This window comes from Plectropomus leopardus, chromosome 7 (assembly GCF_026936395.1).
Source record: "Plectropomus leopardus strain MGB_pleo_1.0 chromosome 7, ASM2693639v1, whole genome shotgun sequence".
Classification (NCBI taxonomy): domain Eukaryota; kingdom Metazoa; phylum Chordata; class Actinopteri; order Perciformes; family Serranidae; genus Plectropomus; species Plectropomus leopardus.
In genome coordinates, this window is record NC_142182.1 from 10,366,594 (window position 1) to 10,382,991 (window position 16,398).

At 43.7% G+C, this 16,398-nt stretch overlaps 1 protein-coding gene and 1 non-coding gene across 16 annotated transcripts in view; one reads left to right on the plus strand and one right to left on the minus strand.

The window, feature by feature from the left end:
• frmd4a (FERM domain containing 4A) overlaps positions 1 to 16,398 on the plus strand; it is a 133,785-nt gene that overhangs the window by 112,506 nt on the left and 4,881 nt on the right. For 8 of the 15 annotated variants that reach the window (XM_088079887.1, XM_088079891.1, XM_088079888.1 and 5 more), the window contains exons 12-23: positions 3,362 to 3,437; positions 4,339 to 4,481; positions 4,632 to 4,773; positions 7,725 to 7,858; positions 7,957 to 8,079; positions 9,961 to 10,192; positions 10,446 to 10,502; positions 11,083 to 11,320; positions 12,110 to 12,268; positions 12,590 to 12,922; positions 13,090 to 13,673; positions 14,900 to 15,002. In XM_088079887.1, the coding sequence (XP_087936013.1) occupies positions 3,362 to 3,437; positions 4,339 to 4,481; positions 4,632 to 4,773; positions 7,725 to 7,858; positions 7,957 to 8,079; positions 9,961 to 10,192; positions 10,446 to 10,502; positions 11,083 to 11,320; positions 12,110 to 12,268; positions 12,590 to 12,922; positions 13,090 to 13,673; positions 14,900 to 15,002 (2,324 nt within the window). Of the gene's footprint in view, positions 1 to 3,361; positions 3,439 to 4,338; positions 4,482 to 4,631; positions 4,774 to 7,724; positions 7,859 to 7,956; positions 8,080 to 9,960; positions 10,193 to 10,445; positions 10,503 to 11,082; positions 11,321 to 12,109; positions 12,269 to 12,589; positions 12,923 to 13,089; positions 13,674 to 14,899; positions 15,003 to 15,474; positions 15,547 to 16,398 lie in introns of all 15 variants that reach the window. The other 7 variants (XM_088079880.1, XM_042495575.2, XM_042495573.2 and 4 more) reach the window with 5 other exon arrangements.
• trnam-cau (transfer RNA methionine (anticodon CAU)) lies at positions 14,592 to 14,664 on the minus strand. The gene has a single exon. It is a non-coding gene; the product is annotated as a tRNA-Met (tRNA).

The following is a 16,398-nucleotide window of genomic DNA, read 5'->3' on the forward strand; positions in this document are numbered from 1 at the left end:
CACACATACACATAAAAGCAGAAAACGCAAGACTGGGTGTCCTCACACAGTGCAATTATAGTCTTGATCCAACAGAGATTTGCGGACTGCCTGTCATGTTAATGCAAAATCACAAGACTGACTAAATCCCAGTGAACACAGTAAGGTTTTTTTCCACTAGCAGGGCAGACAGAATCGGGTGGGAGGTGCTGCTTTCCAAAGTTGTTCAATGTTTCATAGGAAGAGACACTCATTAAGGACACTAGGAACTTGTTATGGTAGTAATGAGAGTCATCGCTATTTCACCAAAATAGAGGGAGGGCAGTTAACTTTGTGATTAGTCAATCAGTCTGCCAGTCCAGTACCAGTAACCACTGACTCAGAGCGTAATCACTACCTCGTCACTCCACAGGTTTTCAGTACTGTGACTCAGTGAGGTGGAGGCAGAACACTAATTATAAGACATTATGGGCCAATTACCACCTTTTGACAAAGTTAAAATAATTTTTTATTCATTAATAAGCAACTAAGAGAGTGTAAAAGTTGTGTGTGTACTTGAGGCAGTTGTGTTTAATTACTCTTTTTTACAAGGGGAGATCCCTGTTGTTTCTAAATGCAGACCATCTACCGCAGCCTCCACGTTTATTTGGGGATATTAAAATACTTTTCCCCCTCTCCTTACCACAGGCCACATGCAGACGCACATACAGTACACACACACGGGGGTTTACAACTGAACCACACACCGTACCAATGTCTCGTTAGTGTGTTCTGACTCATTTAGATGGAGATTATAGGGTCTGCATGTTGACTGACTACCTAACTGACTGATTTAAGGCTAACACGGGAAAGCTTCTGTCAACACCGTGATGGAGCTGCAAGGAGGTTCAATCAAACACGGCAAGCTGTGGTTAAATTAATGTGATCTCACGTGCATTTCTTTGCATATTGATAAGTCTTGTAGTGGATAAAGAGCACCAGTACACACCCATCGACTTAACAAGCTTCTGTCTGCATTTCATTCAGAGCAAATAGGCTGATACATACAGCCTGCTCTGATTAGTTTTTCCATAAATGTAATCCCTCCAAAACACAGAACAGGAAGTGCCTCCAGTGTATCTGCGTCTCCATGACAACTGGTGGATGTAGTGCTGCACTCCAGAGCCCCACCCTTGGGGGAAACAATAGTCGTAGAGAGCTTTAGGTCGAGCTCCTGAAAAGAATAATATGAATATGCTATTTAAACTTTCTATTCTTCCTGTAATCCCCAGGGAGTCCACTACATCCAAAGAAAGGCCTTTACACTCTATCAGATCTGACCTTTTCATCTGTAATGGATGTGTGCTCGGGTGCACAGACACTATCACGAGGCAGGCACGGCTCTGTGCACATGAGCACCCAGTTGTTTATGAATAATGACCAGTCACTTCCTCTGCGTGTTTGTTGCCATTGTGTGCGAGTGTTTTGCAGTCAAAAGGAAGAGGATTTATAGCACATGCACGCATACATGCAGCGGCCTCGCCCTAATATCAGAAGCTCGCCATCGCTTTGACGGAGTTCCTAAGAAAGAAACTGTCAGCATGTTGTTTTTTAAATCAGATATCATGCTATTCACAGTCTGCCATAGCGACTACAAAGGTTTCATTAATACAATGGGCTTATGTAACTGGTGCACTTTCTGAAACAGCACAGAATTACAACAAACAAAGTCTTATTTTAAACTTGAGGGCGACTTTATTGCACCTTGTTGTAGATCATGTGCATGAGATACATTTGAACACTATTTGCACACTTGCACATGCAAAACTTATCCTGAAACATCAAAGTTCACCTCCAAGATTGCAACAGATCTGTCCCGCTGATGGGGAGGAAAGCTTTAGCAGTCTCGTGCCTGAACACAGTTACAAACACCCATCTTATCTCCACAGCTCTGGCCCATATGTAGCTAACACACACACACTCGCACAGCCACTCACTTGCTATCTGCCCTGCCCGCTATATTTAGCACCCTGCTACATTAGCACTTCACGCTCCATTGAAAATGCACGGTACAGCAACAGTTTTGATAAGACCGCCAGTTTTCTTTTTTCATGCTCGTACACGTGCATGCGCGCACACACACACACACACATACAGAACATAAATACATACATCAGGCTGTGTTTACATGCTTTTTTCATCATATTTCTCTCCCTCCCCTTTCCTCCCTCTCATCCCTCTGTCCATTGTTTTCCCAGGCTGTTAAAATTCCTGGGCTGTGACCTGTTCCTCCTGTAGCTCCCTTTCTCCTCTTGTCCTCCCTCATCCTGTCATAGCTGAGTCTTGTACTTTGTTTCTTTCGCCCTGTCTGTCCGTTCTTAGTTGTACCTCCTTCACTGATGGTTGGTGAGGGTACATCAGCGGTTTGCATCTGTGTGTGTTTGTATGTCAGCTCCAGCTGATAGATGCAGGCCCACTTGTGTTCAAAATAGCCCACACTCTACTCCTCTCTAACGAGAAGCAGACTCAGACTTTGTGAATGTGTGTGTGTGTGTGTGTGTGTGTGTGTGTGTGTGTGTGTGCGTGTGCGTGCACTCAGAGGTCTGAATAAACAAAGCAAGGGCACTTCAATTGCCGGGGCCACAGAAAGCCTCTTTCCCCCTTCATCACTCCTCCCCTGACCCCTTGTTGCACACACACACACACACACACCTCCAAACCACAGAGCCCAGAGCAGGAAGCACAGTCCCTGAGGGAGGGAGGAGGGGTCAGGAGGAGGGGAGGCATAAACGCCCCCTCCCTCCTAGCAAAGCTACAGGAGAGGAGGAAACTTAACTTTACACACTCTCTCTCCACTGACACACACACACATGCACATGCCTACAGATGGTGAACACCCACCAACTCATAACGTTCTGTTCCCCTGCGTCTGGGAGGATTTAAGATACACACATGCTGTGGAGTAGGTCTTGGGGGAAACTTTCTCGCCCAGCTGGCTTTGGCTCCATTTAAAGAGGAGCTGATGGTTCATAAAGGGGGCGGAAACGAGAAAAAAAAGAGCAGAGGAAAGAAGGCCTCCTCCCTCTCACACTGTCTTTCTCCAGAGTGAGGTCATCCAGCGAAGGGATCCGTTGTGGACAAGCTCGCCTGGTCTGGACCTGATCAGAGAGACGAGGTCCTCTTCTCTCCCTCCACCTCCTTCTCTGCTCCTAACTCCTCCTCTTCGTCAGCTTCTTCCATTTTTTTTCTCCTCTTCCTCCGTATCCATTGCATTTTCTCTCAAAACAAATTGGAACGTACACAGAAGAGAAAAGAGGATTTGGCTGAAAGCTGTGTGGATTTACTGTGAAGCATGTTTTTGTGTGAGCGGCCCTGAAGAGTGTGTGTTTCTCCTGAACCTCAGGTGTTCCAATGGCGTCAGCTGGAGAACCTCTACTTCAGAGAGAAGAAGTTTTCAGTGGAAGTTCATGACCCCAGGAGGTAAATTTATATCACAAATGTAAGCTGAGCAACTGAGTGTTGAATTGTGTGAAACCAGTTCCACCTCAGTGATTGAATGTTATTGCTACTGAATTTTCTCCAGCTAATATTTGGAAGTGATAGAATTTTCCCTCAGTTATGGATACTGTCCAGTAGCTTTTACTGTAAATTACCGCTGTGCCATATGTGAATGTGTTAAGATTCAAACTACAGTGCAGGGAAGGCGCGATTGAAATCTAATTCAGTAATGGTTGCAGCGTTTGTCTTGGCAATAGAGCAAGATATTGGGGATGTCCCTGCGGAGCCTGACACAGATTGATAGGCTGATTATTAACACACTTGTGCAGCGCCACATGCATGCACAAACACATGTGCTCATTCACACACACACACACACACACACACACACACACACACACACACACACACACACACACACACACACACAGGGTAAACTCTTGATAGTTGACCACAGAAGGCTAGATGGCTGAGCAATCTCTGTTTTGCGGAGGAAGTGACCTCTCTTGTGTTTATTTAACATGGCTATATATGTGAAGTGTTATTCTACAGACAGAGGGTGGGAGTGAATGGGAAAAAAAAGTGACAGACGGGGTGAAACGGAGAGCAGTGGTGTTTTCTTAAAAAGAAGCTGTCATTAGGGTGAGCTGGTCTGTTGCTCAGCTTCAGATGTGTGTTTAAATAAGGATGAGTAAACAATGGGGAACATCGTGTGTGGCATTGCAAAAAAATATCTCTATCAGGTTTTCTCTCTCAAGCCTCTAATATTTTTTCACCCTCTTAACAGTCACGGTAGTAATTGTAGTAGTCTAGGCGTTGTTTTCACTTCTTTTCATATTTTGTATTCAGTGTATATAAGGAGGCCTTGTGTCCGCTCCTACTGTAGGGCGTCGGTGACAAGAAGGACGTTTGGTCACAGTGGCATCGCTGTGCATACGTGGTACGCCTGTCCTGCCCTCATCAAGTCCATCTGGGCCATGGCCATCAGCCAACACCAGTTCTACCTGGACCGCAAGCAGAGCAAGGTCAGTCAGGCCCACATCCACTCACATACCACAGACCACGGACATAAATAGAAATGTGCATCAAACTCGGCAAGCCTGGTCACTTAGAGCATTGCAATTAAACTTCTTAATGAAGTGCTTTGACATACTCTCTCCATTCTTGTCTTTCAGTCTAAGATCCATGCAGCACGGAGTTTGAGCGAGATTGCTATAGACCTTACAGAAACAGGAACTCTGAAGACCTCCAAACTGGCCAACATGGGAAGCAAGGGCAAAATTATAAGTGGCAGCAGCGGCAGTCTCCTCTCGTCAGGTCAGTACGTGGTCAATGAGCGTGAAGCCCGGTATACACTGTGCGATTTTGGGCTGTCCCAGACAAAAGATGACCAACGTAAAAGAAATGTCTTTGGTCGAGGCTCTAAAACGGTGATCCTACGTCACACAGTGAGAGAGGTCCAAGGATGGTCGTTGTCACAGTTTTGCAATCAAAGACAGCCTGCGATAAAATTCCGACAGCGTCAGAAATTTTGGATGACCATCTCACTGTGTGACTACTGTTATGACCTACATCTGCTAACCAACCAATAAAAATGCAGGATGAAATGGTCAGCACGACGCTGCTAAATGCAACTAGATGCTAATACTTACTTTGAGCTCTCGTTGCAAAATTGGCATGCCAAGTTGAGCTCTTTTCCCCAGCCACAACCGCGTCCACATTCTCCTCCTCCTCCTTTTTAGCCTTTTTTTTTACACATAAATGCCACCATAGTGAGGGCTTGATTCATGGTTTTTTTTTACATTTTGCACCTGCGCTTGCACTAAACTTATAAGATTGCTAAAATCTCACATTCTGTAAGAGGGGGAGAGAAAGACTGATATGTGTGATTCTTTGTGTTTGCATGTGTGGTGGTGAGGGGGCGTCTCGTCGACAACTGGACAGACAGAAACAGCTGCTTCTGGAAAGAGGCCATTGGTTCTGTGCTGAATGTTCTCACACACATACTGTACACACACACCCCACCCAGTGTCTTTCTGTATGTATAGAACTGCACTCCCACCCTCCATGTCACACAAACTCATCCTCCAGGGGCCCTTGCCCCCTCTAAATTTAGTGGGTGAGGGAATGAAAAGGGCAGCGGGTCAGTGTACAACTTTGTCGTGGCCTTTAGAACAATGCTTATCCAAACTCCAAGTAATGAGTGTGATGGGAAGATTTGTACATGAATCAAATTTAGATTAGAAAGGAAAATGCCCTTTAGAACCCAGACAGTTACGCAGATAGAGCTGGGAAACTGTTCTTGATAACTTTAAGCTATCAACCAAAATAGCCCATTCCAAGAAGAATCAAAACGTTTCATGTCAAACGATGCCTACATTTGAACATTTTTGCGTCATTCGTCATTACATTAAAAGGTCTTACTGTAGAGGCTAAATTATTAAAGTAGCCAACATGTTTCAACCATTATGTATGTCTTTTGTTTTTAAAGTCCTGATGAAGACCAGTAGTGGTCAAAACATGTTGGCTTTTTAAAGATTTAGCCACTGCAATAAAGGCTTTTTAATGTAATTCCTAGTCTTTTTTTTCCTCCCATTTTTCACACCATTTTCCACAAGCACCCAATACAATTTACCTACATTTGATTATAGTCCATCTAGCAACCAGTCATCTCTCTCTTTTTCTAAAGAAAGCAAGTGCACTAATCAGGATGAACAGAAATGTACATTCCTGATTAGCTGCTGCTTCATTATTCGCTCATAAAATGGCATGCATGAGACCAAAGCAGATTGAAGAGGCAAGCATGTGTGTCTGTATTTAGATTGTAGCAGCCCTAACTGAATTAATTACTGTTTCCAGGAAAGAATAACACTATTCTCTTTCAGTAAAAATGTCCCAAATACACTCCTTATTTTTGATCACTCCACAGCTCATCCCTGTGATATTTTATCCTTTTCCTCCTTTTCTTAGCATAGATGTTTCTCTCCCCTTCCTCTCAAATCCTTTCCCTTTATCTCTTCAGCTATCTATTCCTACTTTCCTAATCTCCCTTTTCTCTCCTCTTTGTCCCTCTCCAGTTCCACCCTCATCTCGTGTTATACAGGGTGTCTCTGTCTTATCTGTCTGTGTCTTGTCACTTGTCTCCTCGGTGTCTCATGTCACTGTGATTCCACATCCATGTACCTCCCCTCTCCACCAACACCAGCACGCCTCTGTCTTCCAGTCTCTGTCAGAGTTTGTGTGATCGGTTTTAACCCTTTGAAACCTGGACAAATTGGCTCAGTTTCTTTCAAAAACACGAGAAGAAGACAGTTAGCAATGAAAGAAGAAGAAATTACTAAAAAGTACATGAAAATGACATTAAAATAAGTTAAAAAAAAATATAGTTTAAAAAAATCAACAAAGAAATGACCTTCGAAAAAGTGCTTATAGTCTAATAATATGTAATTATGATAATTAAGAATATAGCTTTCCCCTAGCTTTTCTTTTTCATCCTAGATATTTTTTTCCAAACTTTTTAAAATTAGTTTTGTAAATCCACGAATTTCTTGCTATTTATGTAACATTTCTTACCAACATGCTCTACGCCTTTTTCTCATGTTTTTGAAAGAAATCTCACCAATTTGCTCAGGGTTCAAAGTTATAAATACTTGTAAAAGGTGTCCGAAAACTGCACAAGAAAAGTGATGTCGCTTTATAGAGTCGAACCTGTAGTGTCTGCAAATGACACTCCAAACTGAATCTATCTGAGCTGTAAGAACAGTTGGATGGTCGCTGTGGATTGAGTACCTTCAAAACAATAGGTGTAGAAACACTGAAGTAAAATATAGTGTATCTTCTACCAGTAGAATTTTTTTCTACCACAGTGGTTTCAGCAGTGGTTAGTTTTGTATTGTTGACTGCACCCTCACTGAAACAGCAACAGCCAGAATGTGTTCTTTCACTAAGGCATGTTGTAAACAAGACCGGTACCATGTCAGGGCATTGGAGATGGTGCGTCACAGACTTTGTCCTAATCTGGCCCTTCCGTTAAAACACTCACACTTGCACAAACACACGACTAAAAGTCAGCTTCCTTATCGAAATGTTCCATTCACTTCCCTGTAAACATCCTGCGAGGAAAGCAGGTGCACGCGCAATTTCTGCCTCCCCTTCCCAAGCCTGCCTCAAAAGAAGCTCCAAAAACTCCAAACACACACACACACAGACACACACACTCATTGTCCTAAACCTGTGCCCTCACAGTATGTGCTGTCTGTACCCTGCAGGCTCTCAGGAATCAGACAGCTCCCAGACAGCTAAGAAGGACATGCTGGCAGCACTGAGGGCGAGGCAGGACGCTCTGGAGGAAACGCTAAGACAGCGGCTAGAGGAACTCAAGAGCATCTGCATCAGAGAGGCGGTATGTGAACACTAAGATGGATCTGGCAAATATTTAGAAAACCAAAACACTTTTTTGAGCTCTTTGTTTCTAATTTTTCCTGTTGTCATCTGTCATAGGAGCTCACAGGAAAGCTTCCTAAGGAATATCCTCTGGATCCGGGAGAGGAGCCGCCCACAGTGAGACGGAAGATCGGTACCGCCTTCAAACTGGACGAGCAGAAAATTCTTCCAAAGGGAGAGGTGAAGCTGCAACTCTATGTCCTCCACAGTAGCTCTTGATCACACACTCCAATCTCCGCGCTTCCAACACAGACCAAATAAAAACAAGAGGTCATCTAGTGTCAATGTTGGAAACAAATATATAAAACTACAATCATGTGTGCCAGGCACTTTGCTAGAGTAAATATGACCAATGCAGCCCTAATTAGTTAGGAGTTTTTATCTTTTTTTTAACCCAGCTGTAATGTTTATGATCCATTTATGAAGATATGGGCATTATGGATCAAAACTGGTGTTAAAAAGCTCTTGTAGTTATACAGGGCAGATCAAAGGCTGTTCAGGATTAGCTCTGTTTAAAACTGAAGATATCACACTCTTGTGATACTTAATGATTGACATATTGACAAGTTAACTCAAAGCAAAGGAAACAGAGAACACAGAGAGCCACAGTCTGAGACGTCTTGGACCTTGTAAAAGTACTTTTACTGCATCTTTGTCTTTTTGTGCCACGGGTAGATTTTCCAGAGAAGCCGAACTTCTAAAAATAGTCTGGCAGCATTCTCGCCACAGGAAGTGGTGATAGTAGGATTGTGTGCGCGCCTGTATGTGTGCCGGCATGTGTGTGTGTGGGTGTGTGTCGCCGAGGTTGTATGCTTTGAAAAGAATCCAGGGACGCAAAATCACAAAACTGCCTGGTAAGCAGAAAGATGTTTCTTAACTTACAGTGAACACCTTTAACACACACAGAGAAACAGAAGCTGCTCTGGCATCAGTGTGAGGGGATTGTTAGAGCAAGGGATTCCTCCGAACTGAGGTAGTCCAGTAAGATGTTGACGCAAGTGAATACATCATCACTCTGACTCCCTGGAGGCAAGTGAAATCATGTGTGTTCTCAGATATATGAGCGCTCACGTGATTGCCATGAGTTTATATCCCCATTTCTAATCACATTCACGAGTTTCTACTATATTACACTATTGTACAGTATACAAACCATGTACTGTAGGGATCCTCCTAATGACTAATTTCCCTGACGTATAAACGTAAATTTAAACGTAGACTAGCTGACTTATCTAAAACTAAGAAAACACCCAGAAAACAGCCAAAGTTAAGCACTGAATAAAGTATTGAACTTTAGTTTTTAGGTTTAACATTGTACAAAAAATATTGTACATATTTGGTTGGGGTTTTTTTATTGCATTAATCGGCAGCCAATTTTCAGTCTTTAAGAGGCTGTATCGGGCTTAGTTTTTAGAATTGGAGCAATGATACTGGTATCATGTGAAACAAGAAAGATCTGGGGAATCCAGTGGTCTTCTCATTTTCCTCTGGGTATCTTCATAATAAGTTTAAATGACAAGTAATACTGGTACAGACTAGCAAGGATAATAACGTTTACATAGTCAACTAATGGTGCACATCTCTTATGTATAGTAGATACAAGTTGTACAGTGCAGTAAACATATACGTAACATGCAATACATCAAGACAAGGTGTGTTTTACTTGGTTCACCTCGTAGTCTCTGCTCCACAAATCTCAGGGGAGGTGTAGAGGAGGAGAAGATGGATTGATGGAGAGGTGTTATTATTGGGGGACAGAGTGTCTCAATAGAAAATATCCAGTGGTGAGAAAATGCATCGCTGCAGCACAGATAAATGATTTCCGCTGTGTGTTTTCTCTGGCAAGGCTTTGTGTGTGTGTGTGTCTAACCAAACACGTTGCATGGGAGAGTTAGAGTCTGAATACGCGTCTGCAAACTAAGCCTTGTTGTTTTTGGATTGTGCAGAGATTTCTGTTGCTAAAACTGTGAGCAAAACCAGTATATTGTGCTTGAGTTGCTCAGAGTTTGCACTCATGTTTGTGTGTGTGTATGTGTGTCTCTGTGTGTGTGCTTATCCCAGGAAGAGGAGCTGGAGCGTTTGGAGCGTGAGTTTGCCATTCAGTCCCAGATTACTGAGGCAGCCAGGCGTCTCGCCAGCGATCCTCATGTGAGCAGTAAGAAACTGAAGAAACAGAGGAAGACTTCTTATCTGAACGCACTGAAGAAGCTCCAGGAAATTGAGAACTCTATTAATGAGTACCGGGTCCGCTCTGGCAAGAAGCCTACGCAGAGGGCGTCGCTTATCATAGAGGGTACCTTTATACTTCTATTCACTGCAGGATGAATTAAAGTGTTTTTGTATCTCTTTATTTCTATTAGCTATAGTTGCCACTACACACAACAATATTCCTCTTAAGTGCTGTTGAGAGCGATAAGAGAAGAACACATATTGAAACACTATTGCTTTTTGAAGCATCAAAGATTTATAAAGATGACACTTTAAAGCTTTTAGATCTTATAATTATACAACCTGTAACCTCTCATCTTTGTTTCTGTGTCCCATAGAGGCCAATATTGGTTCTGAAGACAGCTCACTGTCTGATGCACTGGTCTTGGATGATGGTGAGTCTCTAGCCTGCACATGATTCTGCAAGATTCTGTCAATAAAGCCCCATTCCCACTGCACAAACAACTCTCTCCGATTGGCATTGATGGGAACAAAACACTTATCCAGCAAGATGCAATGACACGCTGCCACTAATTACCCTCCGTCTCCACCTAAGAAACGCTCACACATCGATCCAAATTAGTCTGCACTGAGTTTGACTGTATAGTAGTGATTTATAAGGAGACTGTAACCACTGTAAAGTTTTCACAGACCATCTCTCCGTGCTGCTTTCTACTGTTAACCTGTTCTCTGGTCTCTCCGTAATGTTGAGCGGACACACAACCTCCAAACACACAAGCTGACAGAAAGGCATACTCATCTGCTGCAGCGCTGTGTTCACGGGGCTGCTCCTGGCACTGGGAAAGCGGTCTATAGCCTACTTTTTGTGTGTTTGAAAAACCTGCACATGCTAACTTTAGTGGGAAAGGGATAAAGCTAGTTGATTCTTGTGCTTTTGACCCCTGATTGTGAAATGTTTAGTCATCTTGCTCCAACTTAATCTGATGATTGCATCTAACAATTGCTCTTTTTCAGATGATCCTCAAGTCACAGGTACTCCCACCTTCTCCCCAGTAGCATCGCCTCACAAGGGCCTCCCGCCTCGACCCCCATCTCACAGTCGGCCCCCTCCACCGCAGTCCCTGGATGGACTGCGACACCTGCACTACTCCCGCTCTGACTACGATAAATCACCCATCAAACCCAAGATGTGGAGTGAATCGTCACTGGATGAGCCCTATGAAAAAGTCAAGAAACGCTCCTCACATTCCAGGTATGAGGGAGTTAATCCTAACTAGCTTGTTAGAGTAGAGCTACTGTATATTAATGTGTGTGTGGGGCTGCCAAGATTTATTTTAGTCGAGGGTTAAAAGACCATAAGTGCATTTAAAATAGTAGGTGTTTCAGTCAAGAGTTCCTTCTTGGTAGGACAGGTCCAAGTTTTCCCACAGAGGCAAGGCTAGACTCATTCCCAGCATTTGGAGAAAACATTTTCATGTCAAAAACAGTGGAAGAAATGAAAGCAGTGTTGCAAACTGTGCTTTTCAACGATTTTGTTACGACATAAAGGGCAATTAAGATGGAGCACCGACATCAGTCAGTGATGTCGGTGATGATGTGATGTTGTCTCTTTGCCTTCATTCTGCACGTTTTTAAAGATTAGCACGGCAGAACCAGGTGTGCATCACTGCCCTCACTTTATGAAAATCAGAGCAAACTTTAAAATTAGGCCTTGTTAATCTAATATGAGTTGCCCATTTCTTGCCTCAGATTTGTTCAGAAACAGACTTGGATGAACTGCTGAGGTGATATAACTGAAAGTTTGCAAACATATTGTTCTTGTTTCCAAATGTGGGGACAGGATCAGTGCATTGTCCACATTGCGGGTGCTGTAAGAGCTCTGAGGATTCACACAGGCATCCTTAAAAATTCTCTGAACAAGAGTTGAATTCGAAGGTTGAGACTGTAGACAGTGAGGCACATTATACACAGGCTTCCTCTGTGAAAGGAGAATGTAACACTAATTGTAAATTATGCTTGTTTCCTTCGCCTCTTTGTTAAGTCACAGGCGTTTCCCAAGCTCTGGCAGTGCAGAAGCAGGGGGTAGTAACTCTCTGCAGAGCAGCCCCATCAGGAGCCTCCCTCACTGGAATTCTCAGTCCAGTATGCCGTCGACTCCGGACCTGAAGACCAGGACACCACACTACATACATTCCACTAGGTGAGTTTTTATGCCTTTAGTTGTTTTCTTGTTTTTCAGGACGGCAGGAGGATGTCTAAATATAGCAGATTATATCTAACTGATGCAGGGTTTTCATTAATCCTCAAATTGCACAAATTGAAATAATGAATATAAAATACACTACATACATACATACAATACATACTTTTTTTTTCCCGCTTTTATATGTCACATGATGATGCTTCCCTCCTTTAACAAAAAAAAACATCTTGTTCTATATTAATGAATTCTCAGTTCTCTATAGATTTGTTGCAGTGCGGCCCCTATATTCACCTTTTTTTGTGATTCTGCCTCTCACAGGTCAGTGGACATCAGTCCCACACGTCTGCACAGTCTCGCTCAGCACTTTAGGAACCGCAGCTCAAGCCTTGAGTCCCAGGGCAAACTGTTAGCGCCTGACCCCGACGCACATCCGCACACACTGGGCACACTGGGCAGCCCTGACTTCTTTCTGGCACCAGGACGCAGCTCCAATGGCTCTGACCCACTGGACGACTGCTCATCCTGCACCAGCCAAAGCAGCTCGGAGCATTACTACCCCTCCGGTGGACCCCCCGGCAGCAACCCCAACTACTCCACTCTGGGAGAGGACTCGCCCTCCAAAGCCAGGCAGAGGCAGAGGCAAAGGCACAGGTAAGGGAGAAATGCAGGGAAAGAGTCTTTCTTTACATAACTCCTTTTTTGGTAATGTGTACTGTTCTGCCCCTCCCCCTGTCTGAAGACTGCTGTTGAGATTAATTAGCTCGTAAGTGTGACTGGTAAATTTAAAGAGATTAATGTTTGTGTTGTTCTCTCTCCAGGTCTGCAGGTCACCTGGGTTCCTCTAACTCCGGCTCCATGCCAAACCTGGCAGCTAAGAACGGCTCTGGTGGCGGCTCAGGTGGAGGCGGGATGGGAGGGGGACACCATGGAGTCTACCTCCACAGTCAGAGCCAGCCCTCCTCCCAGTACCGCATCAAGGAGTACCCGCTGTACGTGGAGGGCAGCCCCAACCCCGTGGTGGTGCGCAGCCTGGAGAGCGACCAGGAGGGTCACTACAGCGTCAAGGCCCAGTTCAAGACCTCCAGCTCCTACACGGCCGGGGGACTGTACAAAGAAGCGTGGGGGGGAGAGGAGGGAGGAGAGGGGAGCGGCCGACTCACGCCGTCACGCTCTCAGATCGTACGGACTCCGTCATTGGGGCGAGAGGGTGGTGGAAGTGGAAGTGGGGGGAGGGCGGCAGTGTCTGAAGAGCTGCGGTGCTGGTACCAGAGGTCCTCAGGGAGCCTGAAGGAGAGGAGTCACTCACATTCAGGGTCTACTTCCTCCGAGACAGGGTCACAGCAAGGAACTCTGGGACATGGTCGAGGGAGTAGAGTAGGGACACTCGCCAAGGGCTCACCAGGTAGGTTTTCTTCATTTATTCACATAAAACTGTGTATCGTATGGATTTAAAGTATAATAATGTGTTTTAGAGAAAAGCTTTACACTGTTACTGTTTATTTAGGTTCACGAATAGTTGTTTAGTTGGAGGTTCTTGCGATAAATGTCCGTCTTAGAAATGACAACCCGTGTGAAGCTTGTGAACACAATATCTCAAGAACCTCTCAAATTTAGCACAAACATCCACTTGGACTCAAGTAGAAAGTGATTAGATTTTGGTGGTCATAGGTTAAAGGTCACTTTGACCTTGTCTGTCTCATATTTGTGAATGTGATATCTTAGGAACACCTTGAAGGAAATACTTCAAATTTGGCACAAACGTTCGCGTTGACTCGAGGATGAATTGATTCGATCTTGGTGGTCAAAAGATAAACTCTAAGTTTTTCAGTAAATTCCTAATTTATAAAAAAAATGTGAAAAAAATGACTGAAATAGTGTTTGATTTTTTTTCCAAATAACAGAACTTTCCCTATCATATGAACTTATAAAAATGTCATATTAAAAAAAAAGAGATAAATAAATAAATGGCTTAATTTGATTTGTGAATATTGATATAATTTATTAAATAAGCAACGCTCTCCGTGAGGCTCAAACTCACGACCCTCAAATAATGAGATTTTTTTTATTATGTCATGTTGTTTTTCTTTCTTGGATAAAATGTTTTTTTTCACTCATAATGTACAAGTTTAGAATTTGAAAATGGTACAGTCGGACCCCATAAATTATAAAAAAAGATACGTAGGTAGCCTGGTTGCTCTGTGAGTGTGGTGGGTTTCAATCCAACTTCAGACTGCGTTTGATGAGTGTACAGTAATATATCACTGTTAAGTTTTAATTATTCATATTTGTTTGGACAATTAACGAAAATATGAAAACACACTGCCCCGTGTGAGGCTCGAACTCACGACCTTCAGATTATGAGACTGACGCGCTGCCTACTGCGCCAACGAGGCCTGTCAAGCCTGTGACGTCTCTCTAACATCACCCCTGAACCAAACGCTCTGAGTGCCTCTGAGCCCCCCCCCCACGCTCCATATGTGGAGCATAGTTTAAATTCCTTCACCTCTAACCTCGCCGTAGCCTGTTCTGTGTGTTTGCTTTGTGTCTCTGTGTTTCTTGTGTCTCTCCGCCTCATGCGGCATGTGTTATATCTCACTCAGCAGCACTAACTGTCAGTTTTCCCCGTAGTTGCGTCCCCTCACAGCCAGAGGAGTATGACACCCTCCAGCGAACACGCAGCGACGCCCACACCGCCCTGTAGCCCACAGCACATCCTCAACTGGCAGAGCGGGTAAGTGGCGCGCCAACACACACACAAACACACGCACATCAATCAGCGAACCAGGGCAACAAGATATTTAAAGCTGAACGTGAATTTATGTTAATTTAGGACAAACTGCATCCTGGCTGCTCAGTTTCTTTCTCTTTATTTTTGTCCAAACTTCCCTCTAACATCCTCACAAGCTTTGACTGTTTATATTGTTTCACACCGTTAAACTAATCCAAAAGAATGATTTTTTTATGTGATTTGGGGTTTTATTTTTAAACCTTTCTCACTCAAATGAAATCACTCCTCTTGACTTTTCATTCTGCTGTTTGTGTTTCACTCACCGCATCTTTGTTTCTCCATCTTTCACACCCTCCGATTACCTTTTCGTCATGGAAATTTCTCTTATCACCTAATATTTGTCATTTCCTCCGCGTCTCTCTCTGTCTGCACTAACCCTCCTTTCCTTGTGTGTGTGTCCTCTCTCCTGGTTTAGAGGCACAGCAGACAGCTCTCCTACTGAGGACGTCTGTCAGTCTCCCCCTCAGCCCAGCTCTGATGCATAGAGGTACTGTCTGTGGTCTCGACCTCCCAGTGGTCCAAACCTCCAGTGTGCTGTTTGGAAAACACAGCAGCAGCATAACAGAGAAAATAACCACGAGGCAAAAATATTATGTGACAGTAGTGCCGAATTTACTCAGAATCAGACTTTTGTTTATAGAAATCTGTCTGTACATGATTCTAAAAGTTTAAGGCACTCACGAGACATCACTTGTCGCTTTCATCTTGAACTGTGGGGGGCTGACAAAGGCAAATGTGGTCAGTTTCTTGCTCTTTGATGGTGGCAGCATCTGTGTCATGTACTCCCTCTTTGGCTGCATCTGTATCTGATCTCTGCATGTGCTCTGCTCTGTGGTCTGACACTGACACTGTGGCTAATTCCTCACAGGATTTACTAATAGAAATACTCAACCGTGTGCTGTATGTATTGTAACAGACAACATTCTTTAACAAACAGCAGACAAACACATGAAACCATGTAGATGATAGTATCAAAGTATTAAATAAAGTATTAAAGGTCCAGTGTGTAGGATTTAGAGGAGCATTGCTTCATTAATTATTAACTTCTTTCACTCTGTTGTTATTTTATGGATCACACAAATAGACTCAAAATACAGGACAACAGAGCCTATATGTGTACTTCAATGGAGAGATGTCAGAGTGGCAGGCGCCCCAAACTGTTGAGGGTCTGGTGACGCTTTTATATCACTGGCCAACATTCCCGTCTTTAAGAGGCTGTATCAGGGTCACGTTTAAAAGCTGAAGTGATGATACTGGTATCATTTAAAACTAGAATAGTTTTACTAGCTTTTCAGTAAGGGGGCTTAATAACACCCCCAAAGTTAGGCTAAATTTTGGC